This window comes from Mesoplodon mirus (assembly GCF_964341445.2).
Source record: "Mesoplodon mirus genome assembly, chromosome: 5".
Classification (NCBI taxonomy): Eukaryota; Metazoa; Chordata; class Mammalia; order Artiodactyla; family Ziphiidae; genus Mesoplodon; species Mesoplodon mirus.
Genome location: NC_138980.1, coordinates 25,568,724 through 25,594,250, shown reverse-complemented (window position 1 = coordinate 25,594,250; position 25,527 = coordinate 25,568,724). Strand labels below are relative to the sequence as shown.

The following is a 25,527-nucleotide window of genomic DNA, read 5'->3' as shown; positions in this document are numbered from 1 at the left end:
GCACAGCAAAGGAAACCATAAACAAAACAAAACTACAACCTATGGACTAGGAGAAAATATTTGCAAATGATGTGACCAACAAGGGCTTAATTTTCAAAATATACAAACAGCTCGTACAACTCAATAACAAAAAACCCAACCACCCAATCAAAAAATGGACCTACATAGACATTTCTCCAAAGAAGACATCCAGATGGCCAACAGGCACACAAAAAGATGCTCAGCATTGCTAATTATTAGAGAAACGCAAATCAAAACTACTGAGGTATCACCTCCACCAGTCAGAATTGCCATCATCAAAAAGTTTACAAAAAATAAATGCTGGAGAGGGTGTGGAGAAAAGGGAACCCTTCTACACTGTTGGTGGGAACATAATTTGGTGCAACCACTATGGAAATCAGCATGGAGGTTTCTCAAAAAACTAAACTAGAACTACCATATGATCCAGCAATCCCACTCCTGGGCATATACCCAGAAAAGATGAAAATGAATTCTAATTGGAAAGGATACATGCACCCCAATGTTCATAGCATCACTATTTACAATAGCCAAGACATGGAAGCAACCAAAGTGTCCATCGACAGATGAGTGGATACACACACACACACACACACACACACACACACACACTAGAATATTACTCAGCCATGAAAAAGGAATGAAAAATGGCATTTGCAGCAACATGGATGGACCTAGAGGTTATCATACTCAGTGAATAAGTCAAAGAAAAATATCTTGATATCACTTATATGTGGAATCTAAAAAGATGATACAAATGAACTTATGTACAAAACAGAAATAGACTCACAGACATAGAAAATAAATGGTTACCAAAGGGGAAGTGGGGTAGGGATAAATTAGGAGTTTGGGATTAACAGATACACACTACTATATATAAAATAAATGACAAAGACCTACTGTATAGCACTGCGAACTATATTCAATATCTTGTAGTAACCTATAATGGAAAAGAATCTGAAAAGGAATATATATATATATATACACACATATATATGTATATATATTACTGAATCACTTTGCTGTATACCTGAAACTACTACTTCAATAAAAATAAAATTCAAAGCTCATGATTAAAAAAAAGGAGCACTGTTTTTTTTTTTAAGTTAAAAAAACCTTAATTTTCATTTATATTTGTAATGGGAAACATTTTAAGTCACTGGGAGGAGGGGGTGCATGGGAACTCCTCCAAATCTACAATTAATCTTTAATCTCATTACATGTAACTGCTGTTGATAGTATCTAAAGAACTAGACCTATGAGGTGTCTGCTCCTTTGGGATATTTAGGATTTAGGATTAAATATCCCAAAGGGACCACAAATTGTCCCTTTACAATTAAATCTATGCTAAAGTCTTTTAATTATATATAACTTCTCCCCAGAATTGCAACGTTTAAAAACAAACTAAAACCAGGAAAGGAGTGAATATAAGAAAATATATCTGAATAGTTGACCATTCTTGATTGGTTAAAAAAGGAAAAATTCTTTGAAAATTCTATTCCCCCTTCCAGTTTCAGTGAAATGTCACAATAAAAACTGCTATGATAGGGAGTCAAAACTAGAATTCTTGGGCTTCCCTGGTGGTGCAGTAGTTGAGAGTCTGCCTGTCGATGCATGGGACGCGGGTTTGTGCCCCACTCCGGGAAGATGCCACATGCCGTGGAGCAGCTAGTCCCGTGAGCCATGGCCACTGAGCCTGTGCGTCCGGAGCCTGTGCTCTGCAACGGGAAAGGCCACAACAGTGAGAGTCCCACGTACCGCAAAAAAAAGAAAAAAAAGAAAAAAAAAGTAGAATTCTTGATAGTTTTGTAATTCCTGGTGCCCTAAAGAGGAACAACCAACATTACTGGGAAAATTTAAAAAACATGAAGTCACCTGGGTTAAAGCATTTATAGAAAGCAAAGTAACTGCTATTTACTAGGGGTTAAAGCATTTATAGAAAACAAAGTACATAACTGCTATTTACTAGTGGGTCAACTAAAAGCCAGGTAATCTGCTAGATTAAAAAAAAATAAATTTTTGGCTGTGTTGGGTCTTTGTTGCTGAGTGCGGGCTTTCTCTAGTTGTGGTGCACGGTCTTCTCACTGTTGTGGCTTCTCTTGTTGCAGAGCACGGGCTCTAGGTGCATGGGCTTCAGTATTTGCAGTGTGTGGGCTAAGTAGTTGTGGCGCACGGGCTTAGTTGCTCCGTGGCATGTGGGATATTCCCGGACCAGGGATTGAAACTGTGTCCCCTGCATTGGCTATTAGATAACAGATATTATCCCTCAGTAATTCCAAGTAAGGAAGTACAGTTACTTTAAAGTAACTTACTCCTCCAAACACAGAGAAGACCTAGGACTAAAGTGGAAACCATGCTAGTAAGAAGTCTGAGCTCTTTTAATTCATTGAACTGCTACCCCAAAGAATTAACAGACAGGTAAGAAATGAACAAAAAGGGTCGGGATGCTTCTTTATATTTCAATTTCAATCTACAGGCTTGACTAGATCCAAATTCAATGTTTTTGTTTTAAAGGCAGTGATACCCCACAGGTGCTGTGTATTTCCTATTGCATCACCTCAGACGCATATCAACACATCTGTCTGGTTGCCAACCTGAGGTTCAGCCTGATCCCTTCATTTTAAAGTTCTCCATCAGTTTTCCCCTCATGGTTTTAGCATCCACTGATGATTGGTGCCCAAATATAGTATTTCATAAAGAGTAGCAACACAGTGTATTTCTAACATCCCTTCTGTATTTATCAGAAGGAATACTATAAAAAAAACTTCACTAACTCTCAGTTTACAGGATAAGTGGGGACTAGAGGAAAGGACACCACTCCAATGAAATATTGAATATGGGAAACTCTCTAAAGACAAATGACCAAGTTTCAATTAGCAAAGACATAAAAAGAGGAGAAAAAGGCACATAGTGATTAAGAGATCTGAGACAAATTAGCTATGTGTGGACCCTGACTCGGTACTGATTCAAACTAACTTAAAATAACTCTTTAGACAATCATGAAACTTTATAGACCCTACCAGATAAGGAATTATTTTGTTAGGTGTGATACTCGCATTAGAAACTCATGGTAAAAGATATACAGTACAGAAATATGGATGAAATGGTATCTGACATTTGTACTTAAATGCAACAGGAAAATAAGTTGGGGAACTGATGAAACAAAATTTGCAAAATGCTTTTGATTTTTTAAGCTGGGCTATATATATTTAGAGGTTCATTATTCAACTTTTGCATGTTATTTTAAAAAATCACTAACATAAAACTGTCCGCAAAGGCTAGACTGGCCAAGGAGTTGTAAAGCCAACCTGACTTAAAACTTTACCTTCCCTCTATGAAAATATGGAAAAAATAAAACCAATTAACCAACTAACTGGATCAACTCTTTTAAGAATTAAAATTGTTTCTACCTATTTATTTGCAAACGTGCAATCTACTAAGCCAACAATTACTGACGCTATTAATACTGTTAATGACTCATGAATTCTTCTGTTCTATTTGAAAAGGTTGCCTTTTTTTGTTGTTGGCTGCTTGGCATGTGGGATCTTAGTTCCCTGACCAGTGATTGAACCAGTGCCCCCTGCAGTGGAAGCAGAGTCCTAACCACTGGACCACTAGGGAATTCCCAGAAAATGCAGCTCGTTAAACGAAGTACTAGATGTTCAAATTTACAAATTTTTTAAAACTTATTTCTTTTTGTCTGTGTTGGGTCTTCATTGCTGTGTGTGGGCTTGCTCTAGTTGCAGTGAGTGGGGGCTACTCTTCGTTGCGGTGCGCAGGCTTCTCATTGCGGTGGCTTCTCTTGAGGAGCACAGGCTCTAGGCATGCGGTCTTCAGTACTTGCAGCACATGGGCTCAGTAGTTGTGGCTCTCGGGCTCTAGAGCTCAGGCTCAGCAGTTGTGGCACACCAAGTTAGGTGCTTCCGCCATGTGGGATCTTCGCGGACCGGGGCTCAAACCTGCGTCATCTGCATTGGCAGGTGGATTCTTAACCACTGCACCACCCTGGGAGTCCCTGGATGTTTAAATTTAAAATACCTTACTTGCACCAAATTTTGTGGGAATCAGAAATTTCAAACTGGAAATGAGTTAAAAAGCCAGGCCACTAACTGACAAAGTGTTTCTTCATTCCAGGATGTCAAGATAGTTTAAATATAGGTTATCTGCCTATCTACTTAAAACAGAGTATATTTTCAAATTATCATACCATTTTAACCATTTTGATGGTTGAAGCTATGTATCAACTACTAAAGAAAAACGTGAGAAAAATGGAATCCAAGTAATTAAACTCTTAGCCATTACATTCATTTCATCCCATTTCACAGAACCATGAACAAGAATCAAACTGAAGTTTTTAACTCAGTAAGGTGTATTATCACAAGAAGGCACAATGCTAGAATCTAGGATACCTGAGTTTAAGTCACAATTCAGCCGCAATTATTAGGAGTCGTGGCTGAGTCATTTCTAATTTCTCTAGCATCAAGCCCTTCAAGATTATTCAGAGGAATAGTTTTCAGCTGTACGAACTACAGAACTCCACTGGGTATTTTTCTACTGTCAACTGCATAAGTCAATTTTATTCGTCTACTCCAAAAATTTTGATGAATGCATGGATGAGAACACCTGAGCAAATAAGCAGTAGCAGAAAACACTGGAAATAACCTATTTAGCTGCACTTTTAAAACTAGGTTTGACGTCAATGGAATTTCTAGAAATAGTAAACTATGAGACATCAAATCATGAGGGAAAATACCCAGTTACAAACGATCCATATTTATACACTGGCCATTCTAAACCTTTCCTGTTAGTGCTGAAGCTCCCAACACTGTCAAATAAAAACCTGGTGCTTTCAGAAATTGAGTCCAGAAGTACAAGGAAAAAGGCAAGTAAGAGTAGGAACCTGAGAGTTCACAGAAGATGGGAAGGAAGGTTAGCAGGAGACAGTCATATGATACCAGAGGTACCATCCTCACCACTAAACTTTTCTTCTATCCTACCTAATTCACTGACGTTTCACTTTAATTCCTAAACTTCCATGAATTGGGCCTGGGAATTAGCAAATACCCTTAGTGAAGAATGTAAATACTTTTCAGCAGGGAAAGGGGTTAGCAATCATTACCTTCTTAGGAAGAAAGAGTGTGGATATTTTTCTTTCCTCCTATATCCTGAGATCAGCTACTCCAAAGGAATGAGTTTCTGATGGGGGAGAAAGTAAACATTAATTTGGGAACCTGGAGCACTTGTAGGGAAAGGTCAGGAGGCTTCGGTAGTGCAGTGGCTCTAGCAGTATGGAAATGGAGAGGAAACTAAAGGATGGCTGACTTCTTAATCTCTATAACGAGATTGCTGTGTTAAGGAAAAACCTTTTCTTTACATCAAATGCTCCTTTAAAAAAAAACCTTATAACATATAACATAGTTGAACTATATGTGGACTGCATCAGAGGCCTAAGAATAATTTAGGCAGTGATTCTATGGCAAAACTTCTTTCAGCTCTCTTAAATTCCTAGTCAACGTCAGGAACATAGCTTTACTCTATGTGCAAATGCTACCAGCGGATCATGTAGAGAAACCCACTTGGTATCACCATTTGTCATACCAAAAAATTACATGCATCTTATGTTCAGAATACAGATGAAACTCAAATCTTTGGTAATGCACTTCAGAAATGGGAATACTTTTAACAAAAATCTTTATCTGGATAAGCAATCATGAATTCTACAACAAAAAATATTTTTACCTGGCAGACTGATCAATAGTTTTGGGTTTTTTTTTTTACTAAATTAACATTTACCATGTAGTTTTGTTTGTTTGTTTGTTTTTTGTTTTTTTGTGGTACACAGGCCTCTCACTGTTGTGGCCTCTCCCGTTGCGGAGCACAGGTTTCAGACGCGCAGGCTCAGAGGTCATGGCTCACAGGCCTAGGCGCTCCGCGGCATGTGGGATCTTCCTGGACCGGCGCACAAACCCGTGTCCCCTGCATCGGCAGGCGGACTCTCAACCACTGTGCCACTAGGGAAGCCCCTACCACTTAGTTTTTCATGTGTAAACAGGTAAGCAGAAAAAAATACCTACAGACAAACAAAAAGTTCATTATGTTAACCAATCAGGGTCTGGAAACTTCTGCAGTTTTCTTCCCAAGTGTTCTCCGATCAAATCATCTTTTTTTTTGTTTTCCAGTAAACAGTAACATAAATACAAATTGTTTAATAATAACCATAAAGTCTCATAGGCTGAGGTTTAAGTATTTATACTTCATATGGTAAGGAGACAGATATTGGACAATTTCTAGACTCCTGAAGATTTGGCATTAAAAACAAAAACCTCAGTCATCAGAATTCCTATTTCTACGTTTGTGACTAACTACATAAATAACCATTGGAAAACAGGACTTTCCAAGCTCACTTTCCAGTTAGACTTTAATCTTAAACGAAGTGTGTATGTGGTTTTATTAATCTACTACAATGCACAAGTTGGATGTCTTTCCATGAATGCTACTTACCACCACTGACATCAACCAATGAAACAGAACACAATACTTACAATTTAATGAAATTCCAACAGCAAACAGTTCCTATGGGTTTTGGTTTCCAATACCTGCCTACCTAAAGTTAATAATACTTATTACCTGTTCAACAATTACAGAAAAATCTTTTAAAGTTAAGGAAAGTTTGAGGTAAATAAAGAATATTCATTTAAGAATGAAATAGTCAAGATTTCCTTTTACTCAAAAAAAACAAAAAACCAAACACAAAAATCACTTCCAAGAGTCAACCTCCATGTACAAAAAGGCAAGATCAATCACTGGACACAAAGGATATTCCAAAGGTCTTTAAAAATGGTAATTAATCTCAAAAAAGGAAAATTAATTTTAGCTTTTATATTTCATTCATTATCAAGACCATATTTGCTTAACAAGATAATTATGCGATTGATACAAAACATACAGCATTTACACTTAACTGTACAAAATAATTTAAGGTTTATAAAAATATTAGAATGTTTAGAGTTGACTGACACAGTCTTAAATCATCTCTTCTAGACAAGTATAGTAAGACCACTGATTTCCATTTTATTTCTTTTTTAATAAGTCAAAGAAAGGATGCTGCAATGCTTCATCCAAGGTAATTCTTTTCACTGGATCATATTCTAACATTCTTTGAATCAGGTCAAACAGTTTCTCATGTTCTTCATCATGACAGAGCATAAATTCCTGAGGGGAAAAATGACTTTGTTTAAGAAAGACAATAAAAAATAGTTAAAACAGGTTTTTTTTTTTTTTTTTTTTTGTTTTACCTTTAATGGTTTGCAGTGTCCCATAACATATCTACCAGCAGAACTACGTTCCTCCCAATCTAGCTGATTATGATGAAAATACATCTGTTTCCTATAGGAAAGAGAAGTCTGGATTAAATTTTAAGAAAAAAAGAAACCCCAAACCCACATTCTTACCCTGCCCCAAACAGGGGATTGGGGGAAAAGATGGAACCATAGACATCTCTCTATATATACATAAACATACAATTTCTAAAAATCTCAGCAATAATTATATCGGATACCTTATATGGTATTTTTCCTAATCTTGTACCCTCTGAAGTTTTAGTATCCCACCTAAGTTGTACCATATGTGAAACAATGCCAGCTTCAAAAACAGAGGTTCCTAGATCCATTCCTGTAAATTCTGATTTCACTAGATCTGGAATGGGGCTAGAAATCGTTAACAATTCCCTGGATGACTTCTGCGGTGAAGCTATGTTTTGAAACCACTTATAGTATTCTTGTCCAAAGACGTACATGTGGTTTGCAACAGTCTGGAATTCAAATTTAGATAGGACTCCAAAATCAAGCTCTTTTTACTACTCTATGTATTATTTTTAAATCAACCTAGGAAAACATTTATGCAAAGGTTAACCTGAGTATAAAAACACCACTTTATTTACTGGATCACAAAGTAAATATTGCATTACTTTTCAAAAACTTGACTTCATGAAAAAGAATTCAAAATCTACAGTCTTTGGAATAAGCAATAACAACAAAGATGGGTTTTCTATAGTTTGAATATAGGCCACTGCATGTACCCAATAAGGACTTTAATCTTAAAAAGCATACCTTGTTTTCTGAATCATGTGTGTTGGTATGGGTCCTAATATACGTTCCATCATTGCCAGGTGTTCTTTATTATCATCAGTCTAAAAAAAATAGGAAAAAGAAACTTAGCACTTTCCATTTCCCTACACGCACATAAAAGGATAACACAAGAAAACAGTGTGTCCGGGACTTCCCTGGTGGTCCAGTGGTAGAGAATACACCTTCCAATGCGGGGGACGTGGGTTCGCTCCCTGGTCGGGGAACTAAGATCCCACACGCTGCGGGGCAACTAAGCCTGCCCACCACAACAAGAGAGCCCGCGAGCCACAAACTACAGAGCCCACACACTCTGGAACCCGCACACCACAAGTGGAGAGAGAAAACCCACGTACCGCAGCAAGAGAGAAGCCCACGTGCTGGAATGAAGACCCAATGCAACCCCCCAAAAAAAGTAAATAAATAAATGTTAAGAAAAAAAAAAGAAAATAGTGTTCCCATAAAAGGACTAGATTAGACAGCTATACAATTTATATTACACTCTACTTCAAAGATGGAATAAAACTGAATGAGCTACACTGATTGTCTGATTTCTGAAATGAATTGGTAAGGTTTGTAGAGCTGATTGAGGAACAACTTTTTAAGTATATTTTACTGAAGTACAGTTGATTTACAATGTTCGAATAATTTGTTTAATGTAAAACAGAACAGTTTTCCTTATTTGTATTACTTGCACTGTTTAACTGAGGGATGACTGGGAAGATTACCAATAACCTGGCTACTCATTTTATCGGTTGCTTAACTAACCTCCATTACCCAATGGATAGCAACTTTGTAACACTAATCCTAGACAATAAAAATACAGTCCCAATAATTCTTACAACAACCTTGAGCTAGGAATGTGGGAACATAACTTTCAAAGAGGTTAAGATACTAGCTCAAGCTCATATAGCTCATCAATGAGGAAACCTGAGCTGTGAACCCAAGTCAAAACTCATATTCTTAAATTACACAGTAACAGAGCTTTGGCTAAAGTCGAATAAATTGTTAAACTAAATGGTACACTCCTAAGCAGAGGCTGGAAAGCTTCTTCTATAAAGGACCAGATAGTAAATATTTTAGGCTTGGATGGTCACAGATGGTCTCCACCACATATTCTTTTTCATTTTTTAAAGCAGGCATCAGATAGGATATAGTTTGCCAATCCTTGCTCTGAAGAGCAGAGTCTATGTGCAATGCTTTTTAAATCCATTAACTACTGTGCCTAGCACACTGCTTTCAAAATGTTCTTAAGTCATGACAGGAATAAATAATACAAGCTCCATTATCTTCAAAAAGTTCCTTAGTTGAAGACTATTTTGGAGGGTGGAATTAAAATATAAACCACATCTCAAACCAAAGTTAATAATCGACGCTTAAGGTCTCAGAATGATTTACAATCATAAAACCAGCTGAAGGATTTTATATGTGTCAGAATGAAGAAAGCATGCACTGTGCTCAACTTTTTCCTTGACCCTATAGCTTACTACCACAAAACCAGACACCACCCCCTAGAAATGTCCGACAGCTATGTTCTAGATATCAAACTTGTCTACGAACTCAGAGTACTTTTAACAGATCTCTACGGAGTAGACAGAAGTTTGGTGAGGCGCCCCATAGCGGCGAACACATATATTCTGCAACAGCCACCTAAGTGACTTATAATTCATCACAGCTTCCTCCCTCCTCATCCTGCATTGCCATAACCTCAAAGCAACCTTGACAGTATTAGCCAGGAACTTCCTAACCACCCTCACCCCATCCAACAACACACCTTGATCAAATCACAACCCTCTTAAAGTTCTCCAATGCTTACACCACTTGAAGCTTTCAAGACTTTTAGTTTTCCGACATAAGCAAAATTATGAGGAAAACAAGTAGAGACCTAAATAACATTTTCTCCTTTTTGTTCTGCCAAGTAAGCCAATAACTATTATCATTGCATAGAAAGAACATTTTAATACCAAAAAAAACAGGAGAGATAATTTCTAAATGAAAGCCAGAACGGCAACCCTACAAAATCATTTTCATTTTAGACCGGTCTACATTTGGAAACCACTGACTCCTAGGATAAAACAAATACCTTTCTATGGCAAACAAGTCCACTATGAATCAGTACTTGCCTACTGACACCATTTTCCTATTTATCCAAGACACTCCGGCAGCACTATTCATCCTTCCTCAACTAGAGTAGCTTCCTTTATGCCTCTTGCATTTATGAATACCATTTCTTCCTGATATGGCCATCACACACTCTAGTTTTCTGACAAACTCTTACTCTTCCTTATAGCTTGGATTAAACTCCCTATTCCTCAGTGATGCCTTCTCGAAGGAAACTTAACCGTTCACCTTTTCTGGGTTCCCTTCTACATTGTTCCATTATAGCAAGTATCATATTGTACTGTACGTTTTCCCATGTCTATCCTGTGTATGTCTTCCTTGAGGAGAGAGATGCTGTCTTTTCATTTTTATACACACAGTGCTTAGAAATGTGCCTAGGGTGTCATACATGCTTAATACAACTTACTGTTTCTGAATTCTTTTAATAAAAGTGCAACATAACCAGAGCTGAATTAAAACTGACCATAGTAACACTAATGTAAATTTATGAAGGAGCATCACAATAAAATGGATCATATGAAGTCAATATGAACCATGTGTTTAAAAGCTCCACATGCAGAATGAATTATGACCATTCACTGAGAGTAGTTCATTCAACTGTGGTTTTAGAGAAGGATGACTATTTTGCACATGGAAGTTTACATCTTAAGAATAATGACACTATGGCAACTTTCCAATATGGAAACCAAAACTTTAACATGCCTTTAACATTAAAGCTCATTATGAATCAGTAAGTAACATTTACTAAATACATACCTGAAAGACTGTGAAACCAAGGTAATATTCAATAAGAATGCAACCTATGCTCCAAACATCACATGGCTGAGACCAACCTAAAGCTATTTAAAAACAAAACCAAACATTTTATTAGGCAACAATTTTTAATTGCCAATACACAATATCTTTTCCTATATGGGTGCTCTCTTTATATAGCCCATTTAGGAGAATATGATAGTAAATTCAGGGTTTACATTTTTAGTTTTATACCAAACATGATTCAGTATGCTTTCAGAGTCCTCCATATCCTTGTATCAACTTACAGTATTTTAACCTGGGGGAGGAGGCATTTTATGGAAAGTAAGAGGGGTGAGCAAATAGTCCATAGTCTCTGAATTGCTTGTGCAATGAGGAGCACTGTTATACCCACTTAACGGTTGTTCTATGAAATTTTACATTTTATTAGTGCAAACATAGGTCAATAATTATCCTCAGAGTGTAATTACTAACCCCTTATCAATTACCATCAGCTTGATATCTGAGTTTATTTCTTCCATTAAAAGAAATAGTAGTGTCACCTAAATTATGTAAGAATTATAATGGATATTATAAGCAGTGTCACCCATAAGCAGAATTATACAGATATTTAAAGTTCACATAGAGAGGTATCTATATATGTACTTTCAGGTTGTCTAGACATGATCATATATTTTCTCCTTCAGAATTCTCAATAGTAACATTATTCAGAAAAGAAAAAAACACCTAGCCTTAAGTCTCTATCTATTTAGAAAGGAAAAGAGTAAACCTAAACCATACAGATGTTTTAACCTTTTAAAGATTAAGTTTTTAATAAAAAATAATGTACAAATAAAACCTACTTTAAAAGACATTTCAATTACTTTCAGTAACATTACTGAATTTAAAGACAAAGGAAGAAACAATATATTCAAGGAACTTGACTATGATTTAGCCATTTTTGTTAACCCTCATGGTACTTATCACTTGAACAAAAGGATAATGGAGCATGGTTTCTACTTACAGTAACACATACAAAATCTGCAAATGATAGAGCTTGGATCTAAGATGAAAGTTTTCTTTTCCAGCCACTCCTGTCTCCCAGTCCAGCTTTCTCCCAAGTGACTGTAAACTACCTCATTCTCTTATGGCTCAGCTCTCATACTCTTTGGAATTTCACATCATTCACTTTGACCAACTTCTGTTTACTACCAACACCCAAGACATGAGACCAACTGCCCTCCTCAGTGGTGGCACCTGACAACATCTTCCTCTTCAACCTAATTCTGCCTTAATCCTCAGGAGTAACACTTCACAAACACACAAAGAACCCTTCTAATCTTCCCATCTGTTCATTTCTTTTCCTAAACACCAATAAACCCAATTTCAGATTTATATCAACTATCCCCAGCCTGGCCACACATGGGACTGTATTATTACTAAGAATCACTGTATCTTACGCAATCTAGGAGGAGGCCATTAACTAACTGTAAGATACACCACTGTTTTATGAACCAATAACCAAGAAAAAATGCTGTTTTGTCTTATGTTTCCTCACATGTTAAAATGTGGAGAAAAATCTTCTTCTTAAAATTGATAAAACACAGCAAGTTATCTCTTTTTAAGCTCTGAAAATACCTATCTGTCCACAATCTCCTCCCACACTCTTTTCTTTTACCTTCATTGCAGGCTTCAGTCCTCAACCATGAATACACTTTCTAAACTACTGCAACATAGCAGCTTCTTTCAGACCATACTAAGCAGAAATCCTAGTAACATCAATCTCAAAGATGAGCTCCAAACCTGTGCTATCCTATGTGGTAGCCACTAGCCACATGTGGTTATTTAAATCTAAAAGTTTAATTAATTTAAAATTCAGTTCCTCAGTCACACTGGCTATACTGAAAGTACACAGTAGTCTACGTGTGGCTACTAATGGCTACCATGTTGGATAGTGCAGATATACAACATTTCTATCATCATGGAAAGTTCTACTAGCCAGCACTACAAACTATTCTTAATTTCCTGTCCCTTTTACTAATTCTTTACTCTAGGTAAACATCATTAGTTTGCTTTCACACTCATATTCTCAACTACCCAGTCCTCTTCGACAAAAGGTAAAAAGTGGAAAAGACTGATTCCACAAAGATGTTTTACTATCCAACCTCGGTTGAAACTTACTTTTGGCAAAGTAATATGCTTATACCATTTAACTATCTCCCAATATCACCTGATCTGAATTTTTCCCACTGTCTCCAAGCCCCCAAATCCATCTCTGACTTCCTTGCTCTATCAACATGACTCGGTCTCGAACTTTTAAATTTTGAGGCATAAGATGCGCTCTCCCTCACTGAGTTCCCTTTTATTAATATTGAAAAACCCTGCACCTTAACTAATTTTCCTTTCCATGCTTTCCCATGTCAAAGATGATCAAAGAAGCTCTCCTCTTAGACTAGCCCCTCTTTCTTCTCCTCTTAACCTCCGTCCACCCTACATCTAGACGTCTGCCAGCCAAATCTTTAGCATTTTCCCCAGCACCATGCTTTGTGATGAGACGAAAAGAGGTGCCCACATCGCTTCAAAATCACACTGCTGTCATGGACTGAGCCAATACAGCTTGTTCTCTTATGATCTTGTAAGACTGACTTGTTCAAAAAGAACCACCACCTGGAATATCTTTACAGATGATATCACATTTTTCCCACTCAGGAAAATTATTTATAGCAATGTCCAGACAGCTTTTATGAAAACAGAAAACATTTTCTGTACACTGCTAAGAAAATTACAGCTATCCCCCAACTACCTGCCCCCCAATAAAAGCTATAGAGAACAAAAAATCTCTTTTTCAATTAAAATATCAGGAAGTCTGGTATCTACTAACCCAAAATGACCTCTGGAGCTCTGTAATGCCGTGTAGATATCACAGTGCTATGATGTTCATCATCGTATGTTGCACTTCCTAAGTCAACAATTTTGACATCTGTGTTTTTCAGTGTGCGTTCATCACGTTTCTAGAGATACAGTTAAGTAAACACAAAGATCAATAAAGATATGAAATATTTTATAGCACTATCCAAAAGGCTTGCACATGAATTCTCTTTTTGATTTTCAAAATAACCCCATGAGAAAGGCAAAGGATTACCCTTTTGGGGTTAAACTTCAGGATATAATAAGCCTCAAAGGTAAAATTCCTCATCCAAGGATCACCAAGCTAAATTAATTTTAAAGACAACTACCAAAATTAAAACAAGTGTAACTTACCATTTTTGAATTATACTTGACTACATAGTCAGACTCCACAAATAAAATATTTTCAGGCTTCAGATCTGTATGGGTTAATTTATTATGATGCAAAACTACAAAAGAACAAAAAGACATTATTAGTTTCACTTACAAATGTAATCTGTACAGGGGGAAAGGAGAATTAGTAGTAGAGGTAGGGATCAAAAGTGGTTTCATCTTTACTTGCAACGTGCATTTTTAGTGACAATGGTTTGATATGTTGCTTGTCCAATAAAACCTTTAATTGACTGGTATTTAAAAATTTAACAAGTATACTTACAATTTACTGACTGACAGATCTGATATGCCATTTGCCTGATATGGTCAATTTGAAATGGCAGAAAGCTATTTTCTTTAATGAAATCATAGGTACTAAGTCCCAGGAGTTCGAACACAATACAAATATGACCATGATGATCAAACCATTCTAGCATCTGGACACATCGGCTGAAACAGATCAGAATACAAATAATTCAGTTCACAGAATTCTGATTATTTCATGTAACATAATGGATCACAGTTCCAAGTTTCTTACTTACAAGACATTATTGGGATCAGTACTATTTAAATGCTCCAATACTTTGATTTCTGAATGAGCTGCTTCACGATATGGTCCCACATTTTTTGTGATTTTCACTGCTACATGTATGCCACCCCTTAAAAACAAAATGAAAATGGTAAATGTACAGAAGGGCGTTGAAGACATGTATCCTCTAAAGCAGCTGTCCCCAACCTTTTTGGCACCAGGGACCGGTTTCATGGAAGACAAGTTTTCCATGGTTGAGGGGAGGGTGTGATGGTTCAGGTGGTAATGCAAGCTATGGTGAGCAGCAGATGAAGTTTCACTCGCTCGCCCACTGCTCACCTCCTGCTGTTAGGCCCAGTTCCTACCAGTCCACGGCCCAGGGGTTGGGGACCCCTGCTCTAAAGCATCATCTTGTTAAGTACCAATCACTCTATGCTATTTTCCTAAAATAATCTTTCAGGGTATATTATAGCAGATCTATAAACATTTTTTCAAAACATTTTGACAAAATATACATTATACAGAGTGATGATTTCTCTTAATACTTAAGAACGTTAATGTTTGTTTCCAAAAGTTTAAATTGACCTAGATTTTATAAGTAGTTTTTTTTTTTAAAAAGGATAAAAATATAAACCTTGAAGATACTACTGCTGAAAACATTCACTCATTCGCCAGGCTAGACCGAATGTGCCAGATGTTGCATTGGAATCACTGTTAAAAGGAGCTTGTCCCATGTACCTCACAGTCTAATGGAAAAGACAGACACTTGAACAACTTATCATTAGGTTAGAAGTGCCTGGTATAAGGTATAGAGAGAAGAAAGAACCTAACCATCAGAGTTAGGGGAGCTCAGACTTCTTCAGAGAAGAAAGACAACTATCAGTTTGTTAGATAATTCTGGCAAAGGAGACACCAGCAATAAGTCATCAAGCCAAAAAAATGTTTAGTGCATTCACGGATGCGAAGAGGTATAAATAGCAACAATGTAGGGCAGCGTGTTTTAGACCGGGGCATCTGTAGTACTTCCTAAAAAGTACAGAGGGAATTCCCTGGTGGTCCAGTGGCTTAAGACATGAGCTTTCACTGCCGTGGGCCCAGGTTCAATCCCTGGTCGAGGAGCTGAGATCCCGCAAGCCATGTGGTGCGGCCAAAAAAAAAAAAAAAAGCCGTAAATGATTTTGAGGAAAAGGATCTCCAAATCTTCAGCTTCCTTCTGTCCTCTTTTCTAAACCTGATCTTCTTGAATACAAGCCAGCAGTCAACCCTGCATTTTTCACTATGGCCTTCCCACATTACAAAAGAGAACCCCATGCACGTGAAATTAATATGGCAAGGTTTGTGCCCCAGGCTGTTTATAAAAAAGAAAAAAAAATTCTTTGAGGCAAAAATTTTTCTAGTGGCTGAATAGCAAACCTATTCCGAACTCATTTCTTTTGACAAGGTCCCAATGAAGTTGTGGGCTGATATATAATCATCAAACTAAATTTTTAATGATTTATCTCCCTATGATGTATAGCATATATCTCAAGACTTAAAAGAATTACTATAAAACTGCTGTGACAAAACTTCTTCTAGTCTCATCTATTTCATCATATGGACAAGTTTTCTAACTGCTAATAAGCTATAAAAATGAACAGTGCTAATAGCTATAAAAATGAAAAATGGATAATGGTGTTAGCTAATGCTACTATAGTAATCATATTGCAGTATATAAATGTTCAAACCAACGTTATACACCTTAAACTTATAAGCTTTCATATTACTTGTCAATTAAAAAAAAAGAAAAATGGAAACTTAATGTTAAAACAGTAAGATTTATCTATGGACACATGAACTCATTTTTTTAAAGGCCCCAACCATCTCGATAAAAGATATATTTACAATTACATTGTATGTTTTAGGTCTAATAAGTATCAAAATTTGTAACAGATTTGTACTTGATCAATTGAATACTCTTCATTGGAATATCTCAAATACTCAAGTCTTGGAACCTCAAGAAATTTTTAAAAGACCTCAATGGGACAACTAGTGAAATGTGAATCAGGTTGTAGATAAGCTGGCAAAACTTGAAAATACATATAACATGTAAATATAGAGAATGATTAAACACTGTAAAATGTTAACATTTGTGGAATCTGGGTGAAGAATAGATGGGAATTCTTAGCAACTTTCCTAAGTCAAAGTATTTCAAAATATCTTAAAATTTTACTTTATGTTCACATTTTTGTCATAGAGAGGAAAGGGTGATAATAAAAGACACTTAGGATAATATTCTTTATGAAAAGTGAAGTAAAAGTTAAGTTCAAGATAAAGCATTTCTAAGTATTCAAGAAAAGTTTGTTCATGGATGACAGGAGGTATCAAGCTGTTGTATTTAGATTCCCCCAAACATATTTAGAAAGAGAGATATGTTTTTTTTTAAAAAATCACCATTTACAATAAGCTGGAAATTACATCCTCAACTATTTTATGATGAAAAGTATAGATGTCAATTTAGAAATGTGCAGTTTCCACTAAACTGTTGTAAGACGTTCACTTACAAAAAAATTTGCAACCGCAGAAGAGAGATCCTAGAGGAAAACATGAAAATGAAGCAGAGAGGGTCAAAGAACAAAAAGTTTAGTATAACTCATTAAAGAATCTGGACTTTATTCTGTAGGCTTCAAGTAATATAATTTATTTATAGTTTGAGAAGCTAACCCTAACGTGCAAATATTATCCTTTGGAAATAAAAGTTTTTGAACCAAGAATATTAGACATGCTAATTTATTGTCTCTGCAATTCAAAAGTAGGGTAAAGCACTCCAAATCTCTTATAGAAAGCTAAGGACCTAAGTTCTGGGAAAGTCTTCACTTGAACACTGACATTAATTTCCATGAACTCCATCTGATAAACATTTTCAGCATTCTTGGTCAAAATCCATACTTATGGTAAATAAATCGTACACAGTTCAAGAACTTCTGAATACTTATACCTCCCAGGAAAACACATAGCTACCACTTAAATTCCATTTCATCTAAATTATGGATCCTTCTCCACCAAAAATATCAGAATGTTCAAAAAAGAAAAACAACAAACTTACATGCCATGATCAATGCACTCTACAACTCTGCCAAAGGTCCCTTCTCCCAAAGTGTTCACGATTTCATCTAAAGTGAGGGGGGAGAAAGAAGTGTAAGTACCTGAGTACAAATTATCAGTTATTCAAATAATGAATGCTTAAGTGTGGAATTTTTTCAAATGCTCTCTATTAAAGCATAATTAAGGTTCCAGCCCTCAAATTATTTGATTTTCAGATGCTACAAAAATAATGTAGATAGCTATCTTTCTTGCTCTAATCTCAAATTCCACTGATTATTTTGGAACTTTAGAGTAGAAATATTTAAACTCTATAGAAAAGAAGAAATACAAAAGAACAACAAACAAACCCACAAAAAACAAAACAAAAAAGCAATGAAGAGTTCTTTAGCCCCCCGCTGACAAACTATTCTTAAAAAGATTATTCTGTCTGCAAAGTTTAAAAAGTGTTGAAAAATATTCTATACATCTTGCTTTTAGAACGGCTCCACTTTGACAGATAAGGTGACCCTCTTCATCATCTTCTATACTCCTGGATCTTTTCCTTTGGTGGCTCTTCTGGAACGGCAAGTGGGCAGCACCAAGATCGTCCAGCCAATCAATATAGCAGAGTGAATTCAGGGCAGAATACGCAATTCATTCAGCGGGGAGATATTCAGGCATTCAGATAAGAACCAGGCCACGAAGAGTTGGCAGGAGCAAGTTCAAATTCACTCCCCAGAGATTCACAGGACACAGTTTATGTTACAGAAGAAAAACATGGCAAGATTTTCAGATAAGTTACTTAAAGTGGCAATAGAAAAAACAACACAATTGTCTCTAAAACACTGACTTAATTGAAGTCTGAAATTTAAAGAATGCAATGTCATGATCTATTAATCTCGTTATAAAATAGCCTATGCTGTGAGTTGAGATGTCTAGTTTGTCAGGAAAATGTTTTAAAACGTCAAGATTAGCTCAAATTGATACTTAGCAATATTTTTAAACATACTTATTAAAATAAAAGGGGAAAATAAAGGCTAATGTCAATGTTTGATCTAATCAATGATAGTTCTACTGAAGAAAACTTGGGGAGGAAAATAATAACTCATAGTTTACTGCAAACAAGTGAAGATTCATGAGTGTAAAAAAAAAGGCAGGCTTTCTGGACAATAATTTCCCCTTCAGCACCCACTTTCAGAACTCCAATGGAACTAATTGCAGATTGTGCTATACACAGGGTAAGTATCCACCAGTGCAACTTTCTACATTTGTCTCCAAGTACTGGGAAAGGGGTTTCTTTTAAAGTAAAAAATGTTTAAGATGAAAGAAAAGATGGGTGCTTCATCTTTTCGTATGATTATGTTATAAAAGATAAAAATATTTTTAACATTAAAATCAAGAACCTCATGATCTGGTCTGCAGAAAATGAGTAAATGTGGGCAAATGAGGACTAACTAATAAATGCAGATTAGTTGTAAGAATTTGGAAGTTTCCTTTAAGGATTCAAGTAATATAAACACAATTATATTCATATAGTATTATAAACTTTTTCAAACTTATTGGCTCAGTAAGAGCTTTTACACACAAATAAGTATCCACCCAAAATAAAAACAAAATCAATCATACCGAACGTGACTGATTACTTGAACATTGTCTATTACACTTCTTTTTAGGACTGCTTCTCCAGCTTCGGACTGAAGATTTACTGCAGTGGATTCGATAACTGCTTTCAACGTGTCTGTGATAACGTCTAGGAACACATCTTTTGCAGTAATCATTTCTGTATTCATCAATGTTAGGAACATATATTTTGCAGTAGTCATTTCTGTATTCATCAATGTTAGGAACGTATATTTTGCAGTAGTCATTTCTGTATTCATCAATGTTAGGAACGTATATTTTGCAGTAGTCATTTCTGTATTCATCAATGTTAGGAACGTATCTTTTGCAGTAGTCATTTCTGTATTCATCAATGTTAGGAACGTATCTTTTGCAGTAGTCATTTCTGTATTCATCAATGTTAGGAACGTATCTTTTGCAGTAGTCATTTCTGTATTCATCAATGTTAGGAACGTATCTTTTGCAGTAGTCATTTCTGTATTCATCAATGTTAGGAACGTATCTTTTGCAGTAGTCATTTCTGTATTCATCAATGTTAGGAACGTATCTTTTGCAGTAGTCATTTCTGTATTCATCAATGTTAGGAACGTATCTTTTGCAGTAGTCATTTCTGTATTCAGCAATGTTAAGAACATATCTTTTGCAGTAGTCATTTCTGTATTCAGCAATGTTAAGAACATATCTTTTGCAGTAGTCATTTCTGTATTCAGCCATGTATCTCCGGTCCTGATAATATCTCTCATTCAAGAACCTTGCTTCTAAATAATGACTGCAAACACATTAAAGGATTTAAAATTACTCTCTTCATTCTAGAACGCTTTAACGTTTAACCACATTTTAACGTGGTTAAAATAAAACATTCTCTCAAGAATTCCTGGTTTCAACAGCTAACTCAATAAAAGAAAAAAATACAAATTGATGAATTAGAACTTATACTTAACTCACAAAACTTAAATAATTTTACTTTAACCAACAAGCAAATGGGTACATATATCTCTATTAATATATACTGCTATGAAGGAACAAACCTTGGGTCAAATCATTCAACATATTCAGTGTTTACTTGATTAAGTGTCCCTTTACCTTCTGGTGAAAGTTAAGACCAAAACTTCACAAAACTGCTCTTCTGAAATTCATCAATCTTATGATATATGCATCTGTAACTAAGCTCTCTTCCTTTTTGCAGAGCCACACACAACATGAGGCAGGCAAAACAGGATTCCTTTCCTTCTTAATGTAAGTTAGGTATCTCTGGCACACAGAGTTCTTTCACAAAGGGTGTATTAGAGGTAAAAGGAATCTTAAATATATTTCAGGCCTTTCATTTTACAGATGACTACACTGAGATCCCTAGAAGGAAAACGATTTGCCATGGTTGTAGAGCACATTCTAAATCCTATTGTATGTGCCAGTATTATTATACACACCACCTATTCCATCTCCTCTCCTCTATTTCGAGCTTCCTGTATCTTTCTGAGAAATAGTCAACACAGTTTTTGAACGCTGCTTCATGTGCCAAAAATATCCAAAATATATGCCCCTCAAATGAGAAAAGGTTCTTATAATTGCTTGCTTAGGATTTCCCAACCCCCTACTTGCCTTTGCATTTTGAATTTCCTGTCACTCCTGCTTGTGAAATAAACAAGAATTCAGGGAAAACAGCATCATCTGGTACCATAGTGCTTACCTTCTTTTTGATTTTTTTATTTTTTTTGCGGTACGCAGGCCTCTCACTGTTGTGGCCTCTCCCGTTGTGGAGCACAGGCTCCAGATGCGCAGGCCCAGCATCCATGGCTCATGGGCCTAGCCGCTCCGTGGCATGTGGGATCCTCCCGGACCGGGACACGAACCTGTGTCCCCTGCATCAGCAGGCGGACTGTCAACCACTGCACCACCAGGTAAGCCCCATAGTGCTTGACTGCTGAATCTACAGATCCCTTTGAAAATCTAATTGAGAGGTATGGGCCCTCTCCCCTAAGAAACGCACAAATGCGTAAACAAATCTTGGCAAGGAATTTCAGAGATCATGGACCTCAGGAAGTCAATGGATTCCAGTTAAGCAGCCTTGATTTGATGGAAAGAAAAAGACAGAGTCAATTGGCCCAGTTTCCCGTCCCCCTCTCTACCTGGGATGAGTATCCTTTTCAACAGTGTGAAGCTTCAAGAGGGATGCACGTGGAGCACTGAGGGAGAGAGGGGACACCTGCCCAGTCAGACACACCAGCTAAAATAATCCTGACAAGCAATGGAGTGACAGATGTTAACTAGACTGCCCTCACTAACCTCGTTCTTTTTCCCAGAATATGTTGTCATTCTTTTTGCTCAGGAGGCTGGTTTATGCAAAAATAAAGGAGAAGCATCTCTAAAACTGCTACTCAACAGGGCTGGCATCAAATCCAGGCTGGGGAGATGCAGAAGCCCCCTTTCCCCAGTGTCAGCCTTAAGTTCTAGCCATTGGAGAAACAACTCAGGATATTAGGGTCTAAATCTGGGTCTAAGTCAGGGATCTGATCAGTTGCTTCGAACCGTTAAGGGAGAGATCTACAATACGTCAAACTAGAAATTACCATACTCTAAAGGGCATCTGTTTAATTCTGTAAGGCATCCTTCCCATAAAAGTCTAAAATGTATCGGAAAACTCTAACACTAATAATCCTTAGCTGGACTAGTGCATGAAATTAGAGCTGCTGATAATCCATAAATAATCTATAGAATGACAAACATGGAGTGAAGTAATACTATGAGGATAAACTAAAAAGATGAGGACCTCTTCAGCCTACAACAACCGAGCCTTAGAGATTAGATAAACAAAGTCTACAGAATTATAAAGGCTATATGGACAGAGTGAACAGGATGAACAGACTGACTGAATTTCTAAAAAGAGTCACTGAATGTCCAGTGAATATTTCACTGTAGTTCTTTAAAACAGCCAAGACTAATGAGGCTATGGGCATTCATTTTTATTTCCACACAGGTCCTGTGGAAGATAAAAAATATATGAGGCAAAATCCCTGCCAACAAATAACTGTTCAATTTGAGATTGCTCACACAAAAATCAAACAAAACTCAACCATGCAGGAAATGCCAAAAGCCTGGATATGAGTGCTTAGGAGAAAAAACTCATAATGCTTAAAATGGTCAGGGAAGATTTCGTGAAAAAGAAGGGAAGAGTTGCATCTTAGAGGGACATCAGGATTTGGATAAAGTAGGAAGTAGAAGAAGTGCCAGGAAAGAAAAATGGCATATTACCATCTTACATTTATAGAGTACTTTTAGCCAGAATGGTTTAGAGATGAGTTTGTCTACATGCTACTTAGGAACTAGTAAGTAGACAATTTCAGCAAGAGCAATTTTCACATAGGGGAACATAGGCAAATAAATAAGCTGGGAACAGATCATCCAAAATCTTGCATGCCAGGCTAAAGGGCTTAAAACAGTGTTTCTCAAAGGGTGGTCTGTTTATTAACAATATCGAAATACTGAATTTTTAAAAATGAAGATCCCTGGACCCCAGGTCAGACTCACTGAATAATCTGGTACTATGCATTTTAAACATACCTCCAAAGTGATTCTATTCACACTAAAGTTTGAGAATCACTGGTTTAAGGCTTGATACTCTATGTTACAACAAGACATTTAAGGATATAAAATGTGTTCACAGTGTTCACAGCCACATCAGTCTTCCTGTGTAGAATTAATTGATTAAGCTTGTAGGAAGGGAGCAATTCACAGGCTACTTACAAATCAGAAAGAAAAGACACTCTGAAATATATAGGAAAAAAGGTAAGATAATTGATCTACAATAAAAGCGCTGATAAATCATAAGAAAAATATGCTTTAATAGAAAAAATAGGCTAAGAATACAAAAATAATGTTCACAATCAACTAGACTTCAATTAAAAAATATTCAAGTGTTCAATAAGCACATGACAGAGGACAAATTCAGCAGAAATTTAAACATTCAAATGAAAAGAAAACACTATTCTTGGCATTTCAAAATAGACAAGACTGGTGACAGCATGTCGTAGGGAGTGTAACTTGGTACAAACTTTCTAGAAAAATATGTGGAAAAATATGTGAATATGTAGCAAGAGCCTTGTAAGAGTTCACACCCTTTCACTTGAAACTGTCCCTTCTTAGAACCTATTTTCAGGAAATATTCAGAGGCAAAGATTTGTATACAAAGATAGTTTTCAGAAGAAATAACTTTACATCCAAATGGGGGACTAGCATCCTACCAAGAGTACCTTCTTTATATGCTTCTGTATTTTTCAGTTTTTTTCCTATAATTTTACAAAAAAACACTCTTATAAAGTTTTGAATCTTGAAAATGACTATTAGATTACTCCAGATTATGGAGAGCAATTACCACCAGACATTTCTGGTGCCAATATCAAAGAAGAAACTATTGGCCTAGTGGTTATTGCACTGACTCAGTATCATCTTTCTGTGGTTAATTATGAATATGAATAACTGTTCATCATTCATATCACTTCCTTTCGACACATACAATGCATAATAAATCCATGAATGGTTAGTACTATATGTTCAGCCTTACAGAGTATTTTGTAGTTATCTTAATATAGGGTACAGATATTCTTGTATAATACATTAATTAGCTCAGGTCATTGAAATCCTGGCATAGATTCTCCCTCTTCCCTCCATATGATAGTGTGTGAAGAATGATTAGTCTGCACTGATTAACAACAAGCTCACTGTTCTACAGAACACGTCTGTTTTGGCATGGAGAAGGAAAAAAATTGCATACTGTTTTTTAAAGTAACCCCAGTTGGCTAATTTAGAAAGCAATCTGGCAAACAGTCCCAGTGGAACATCTGCACAAAACAAGGAGAAAACATAGAACCAACAAAAACAAATGAGAAAGGGAAATTAATGGAGGACAGAATGAAAGAAACTCTATTCACCTAGGCTTTGTTTAATCATTTAGGAACTTGAAAAATTCCTTCAATTCTATATAAACGTAGTACCTCCAAATTTTACACGGGTAAGAATACAACAGAACAGGACACATGCCATTGGAAATTTTTATTGAGGCCCTTCTTACAACAGCCAAGCTTCTAAAAATCCCAAACATATCCACTGGCCTTATCTACAAATATAACCTGTAGAATACAGTATAGGCAACTAATCCCCAACACACTGTAACATTCTCACACACCACATGCTATTTTTCTCATCTGGATGAACTCTTCCCCACCCTTCATTAGCTCTCATTTGTGGAACCCTAAATAAGTGCCCCAATGTACAGCTCTCCCTACTACATACAAGTTAAAGGCACTCACTGGTCCTTTAATCACTTACTTAACTTTCGTGTGTCTCATTTCCCACAACTATATTACTGGCAGCTGGGACTCCATCAACTGTCTCCTACAGCTCCCAAATGGACACAGATATGTGAGAGCAGGAACTCTGTTCTATTCACAGCAGTGGCTAGCATATAATAGGCACTCAGTAAATATTTTCTGAATGAGTATTTGTTGACTGATTTATAAAACAATCTGACAGATGAAAGTTATATAAGCTAATGACAAGTCATTACAACTATTAGTGTTAAAATGGTACTAGTTCAAGTGTAATTTACCAATAAGATTCTTTAAGCTGGTGATGTGGTTTACAATGTCTGTTCTCTTGTGTACTACTGTGGGATCTCCTCTTCTGTTTGTGCCTTCCACTGTAGCTTTCATGTCCCAGGCTTTCTCTGTTATCCCAGTCAGGGCAGTGAGTTCTGTTGGAATGACTCATCTGTTAATGGAAATGAAAAGTGAGTTGTGGAATTTACAGATGGTTATATTTAGTAAATAAAATATTTCACATTACTATTAATTCAATAGAAAAACCCCAGCACATGGGGTCCTACAGGTTCTAAAATCTTCGTAGGTAATGGTTCCCAAGGCATGGAGGCACTGTCCCACTGGTATGTCAGATGATTCTAAGTGGCATACACACCTAGCACTAAATGATAACACTGTGAGACCTGAATGCATTTTCTTTCCATTCTTCTGGATAAATTCTCAGCTTGGTGCA

At 36.4% G+C, this 25,527-nt stretch overlaps 1 protein-coding gene across 2 annotated transcripts; it reads right to left on the bottom strand.

Annotated features, from left to right (window-relative positions):
- Window positions 1–7,080: 7,080 nt before the first annotated feature.
- Window positions 7,081–25,245, bottom strand: LOC309803862 (dual specificity protein kinase CLK4-like; the record flags this gene model as incomplete). 2 transcript variants are annotated; one of them, XM_082620704.1, is made up of 14 exons in its annotated part: window positions 7,081–7,230; window positions 7,314–7,404; window positions 8,127–8,206; window positions 11,019–11,101; window positions 13,876–14,005; window positions 14,256–14,350; window positions 14,557–14,723; window positions 14,816–14,932; window positions 17,885–17,951; window positions 18,348–18,438; window positions 19,489–19,624; window positions 20,165–20,251; window positions 24,251–24,317; window positions 25,085–25,187. In XM_082620704.1, the coding sequence occupies 14 exons, from the start codon at window positions 25,185–25,187 to the stop codon at window positions 7,090–7,092; spliced, it is 1,455 nt and encodes a 484-aa protein (XP_082476830.1). In that variant the 3' UTR covers window positions 7,081–7,089. The 2 variants fall into 2 exon arrangements, with proteins under 2 accessions (XP_082476830.1, XP_082476829.1); XM_082620703.1 differs by lacking the exon at window positions 24,251–24,317 and having other exon boundaries at window positions 25,085–25,245.
- Between the last annotated feature and the right edge of the window lie 282 nt (window positions 25,246–25,527).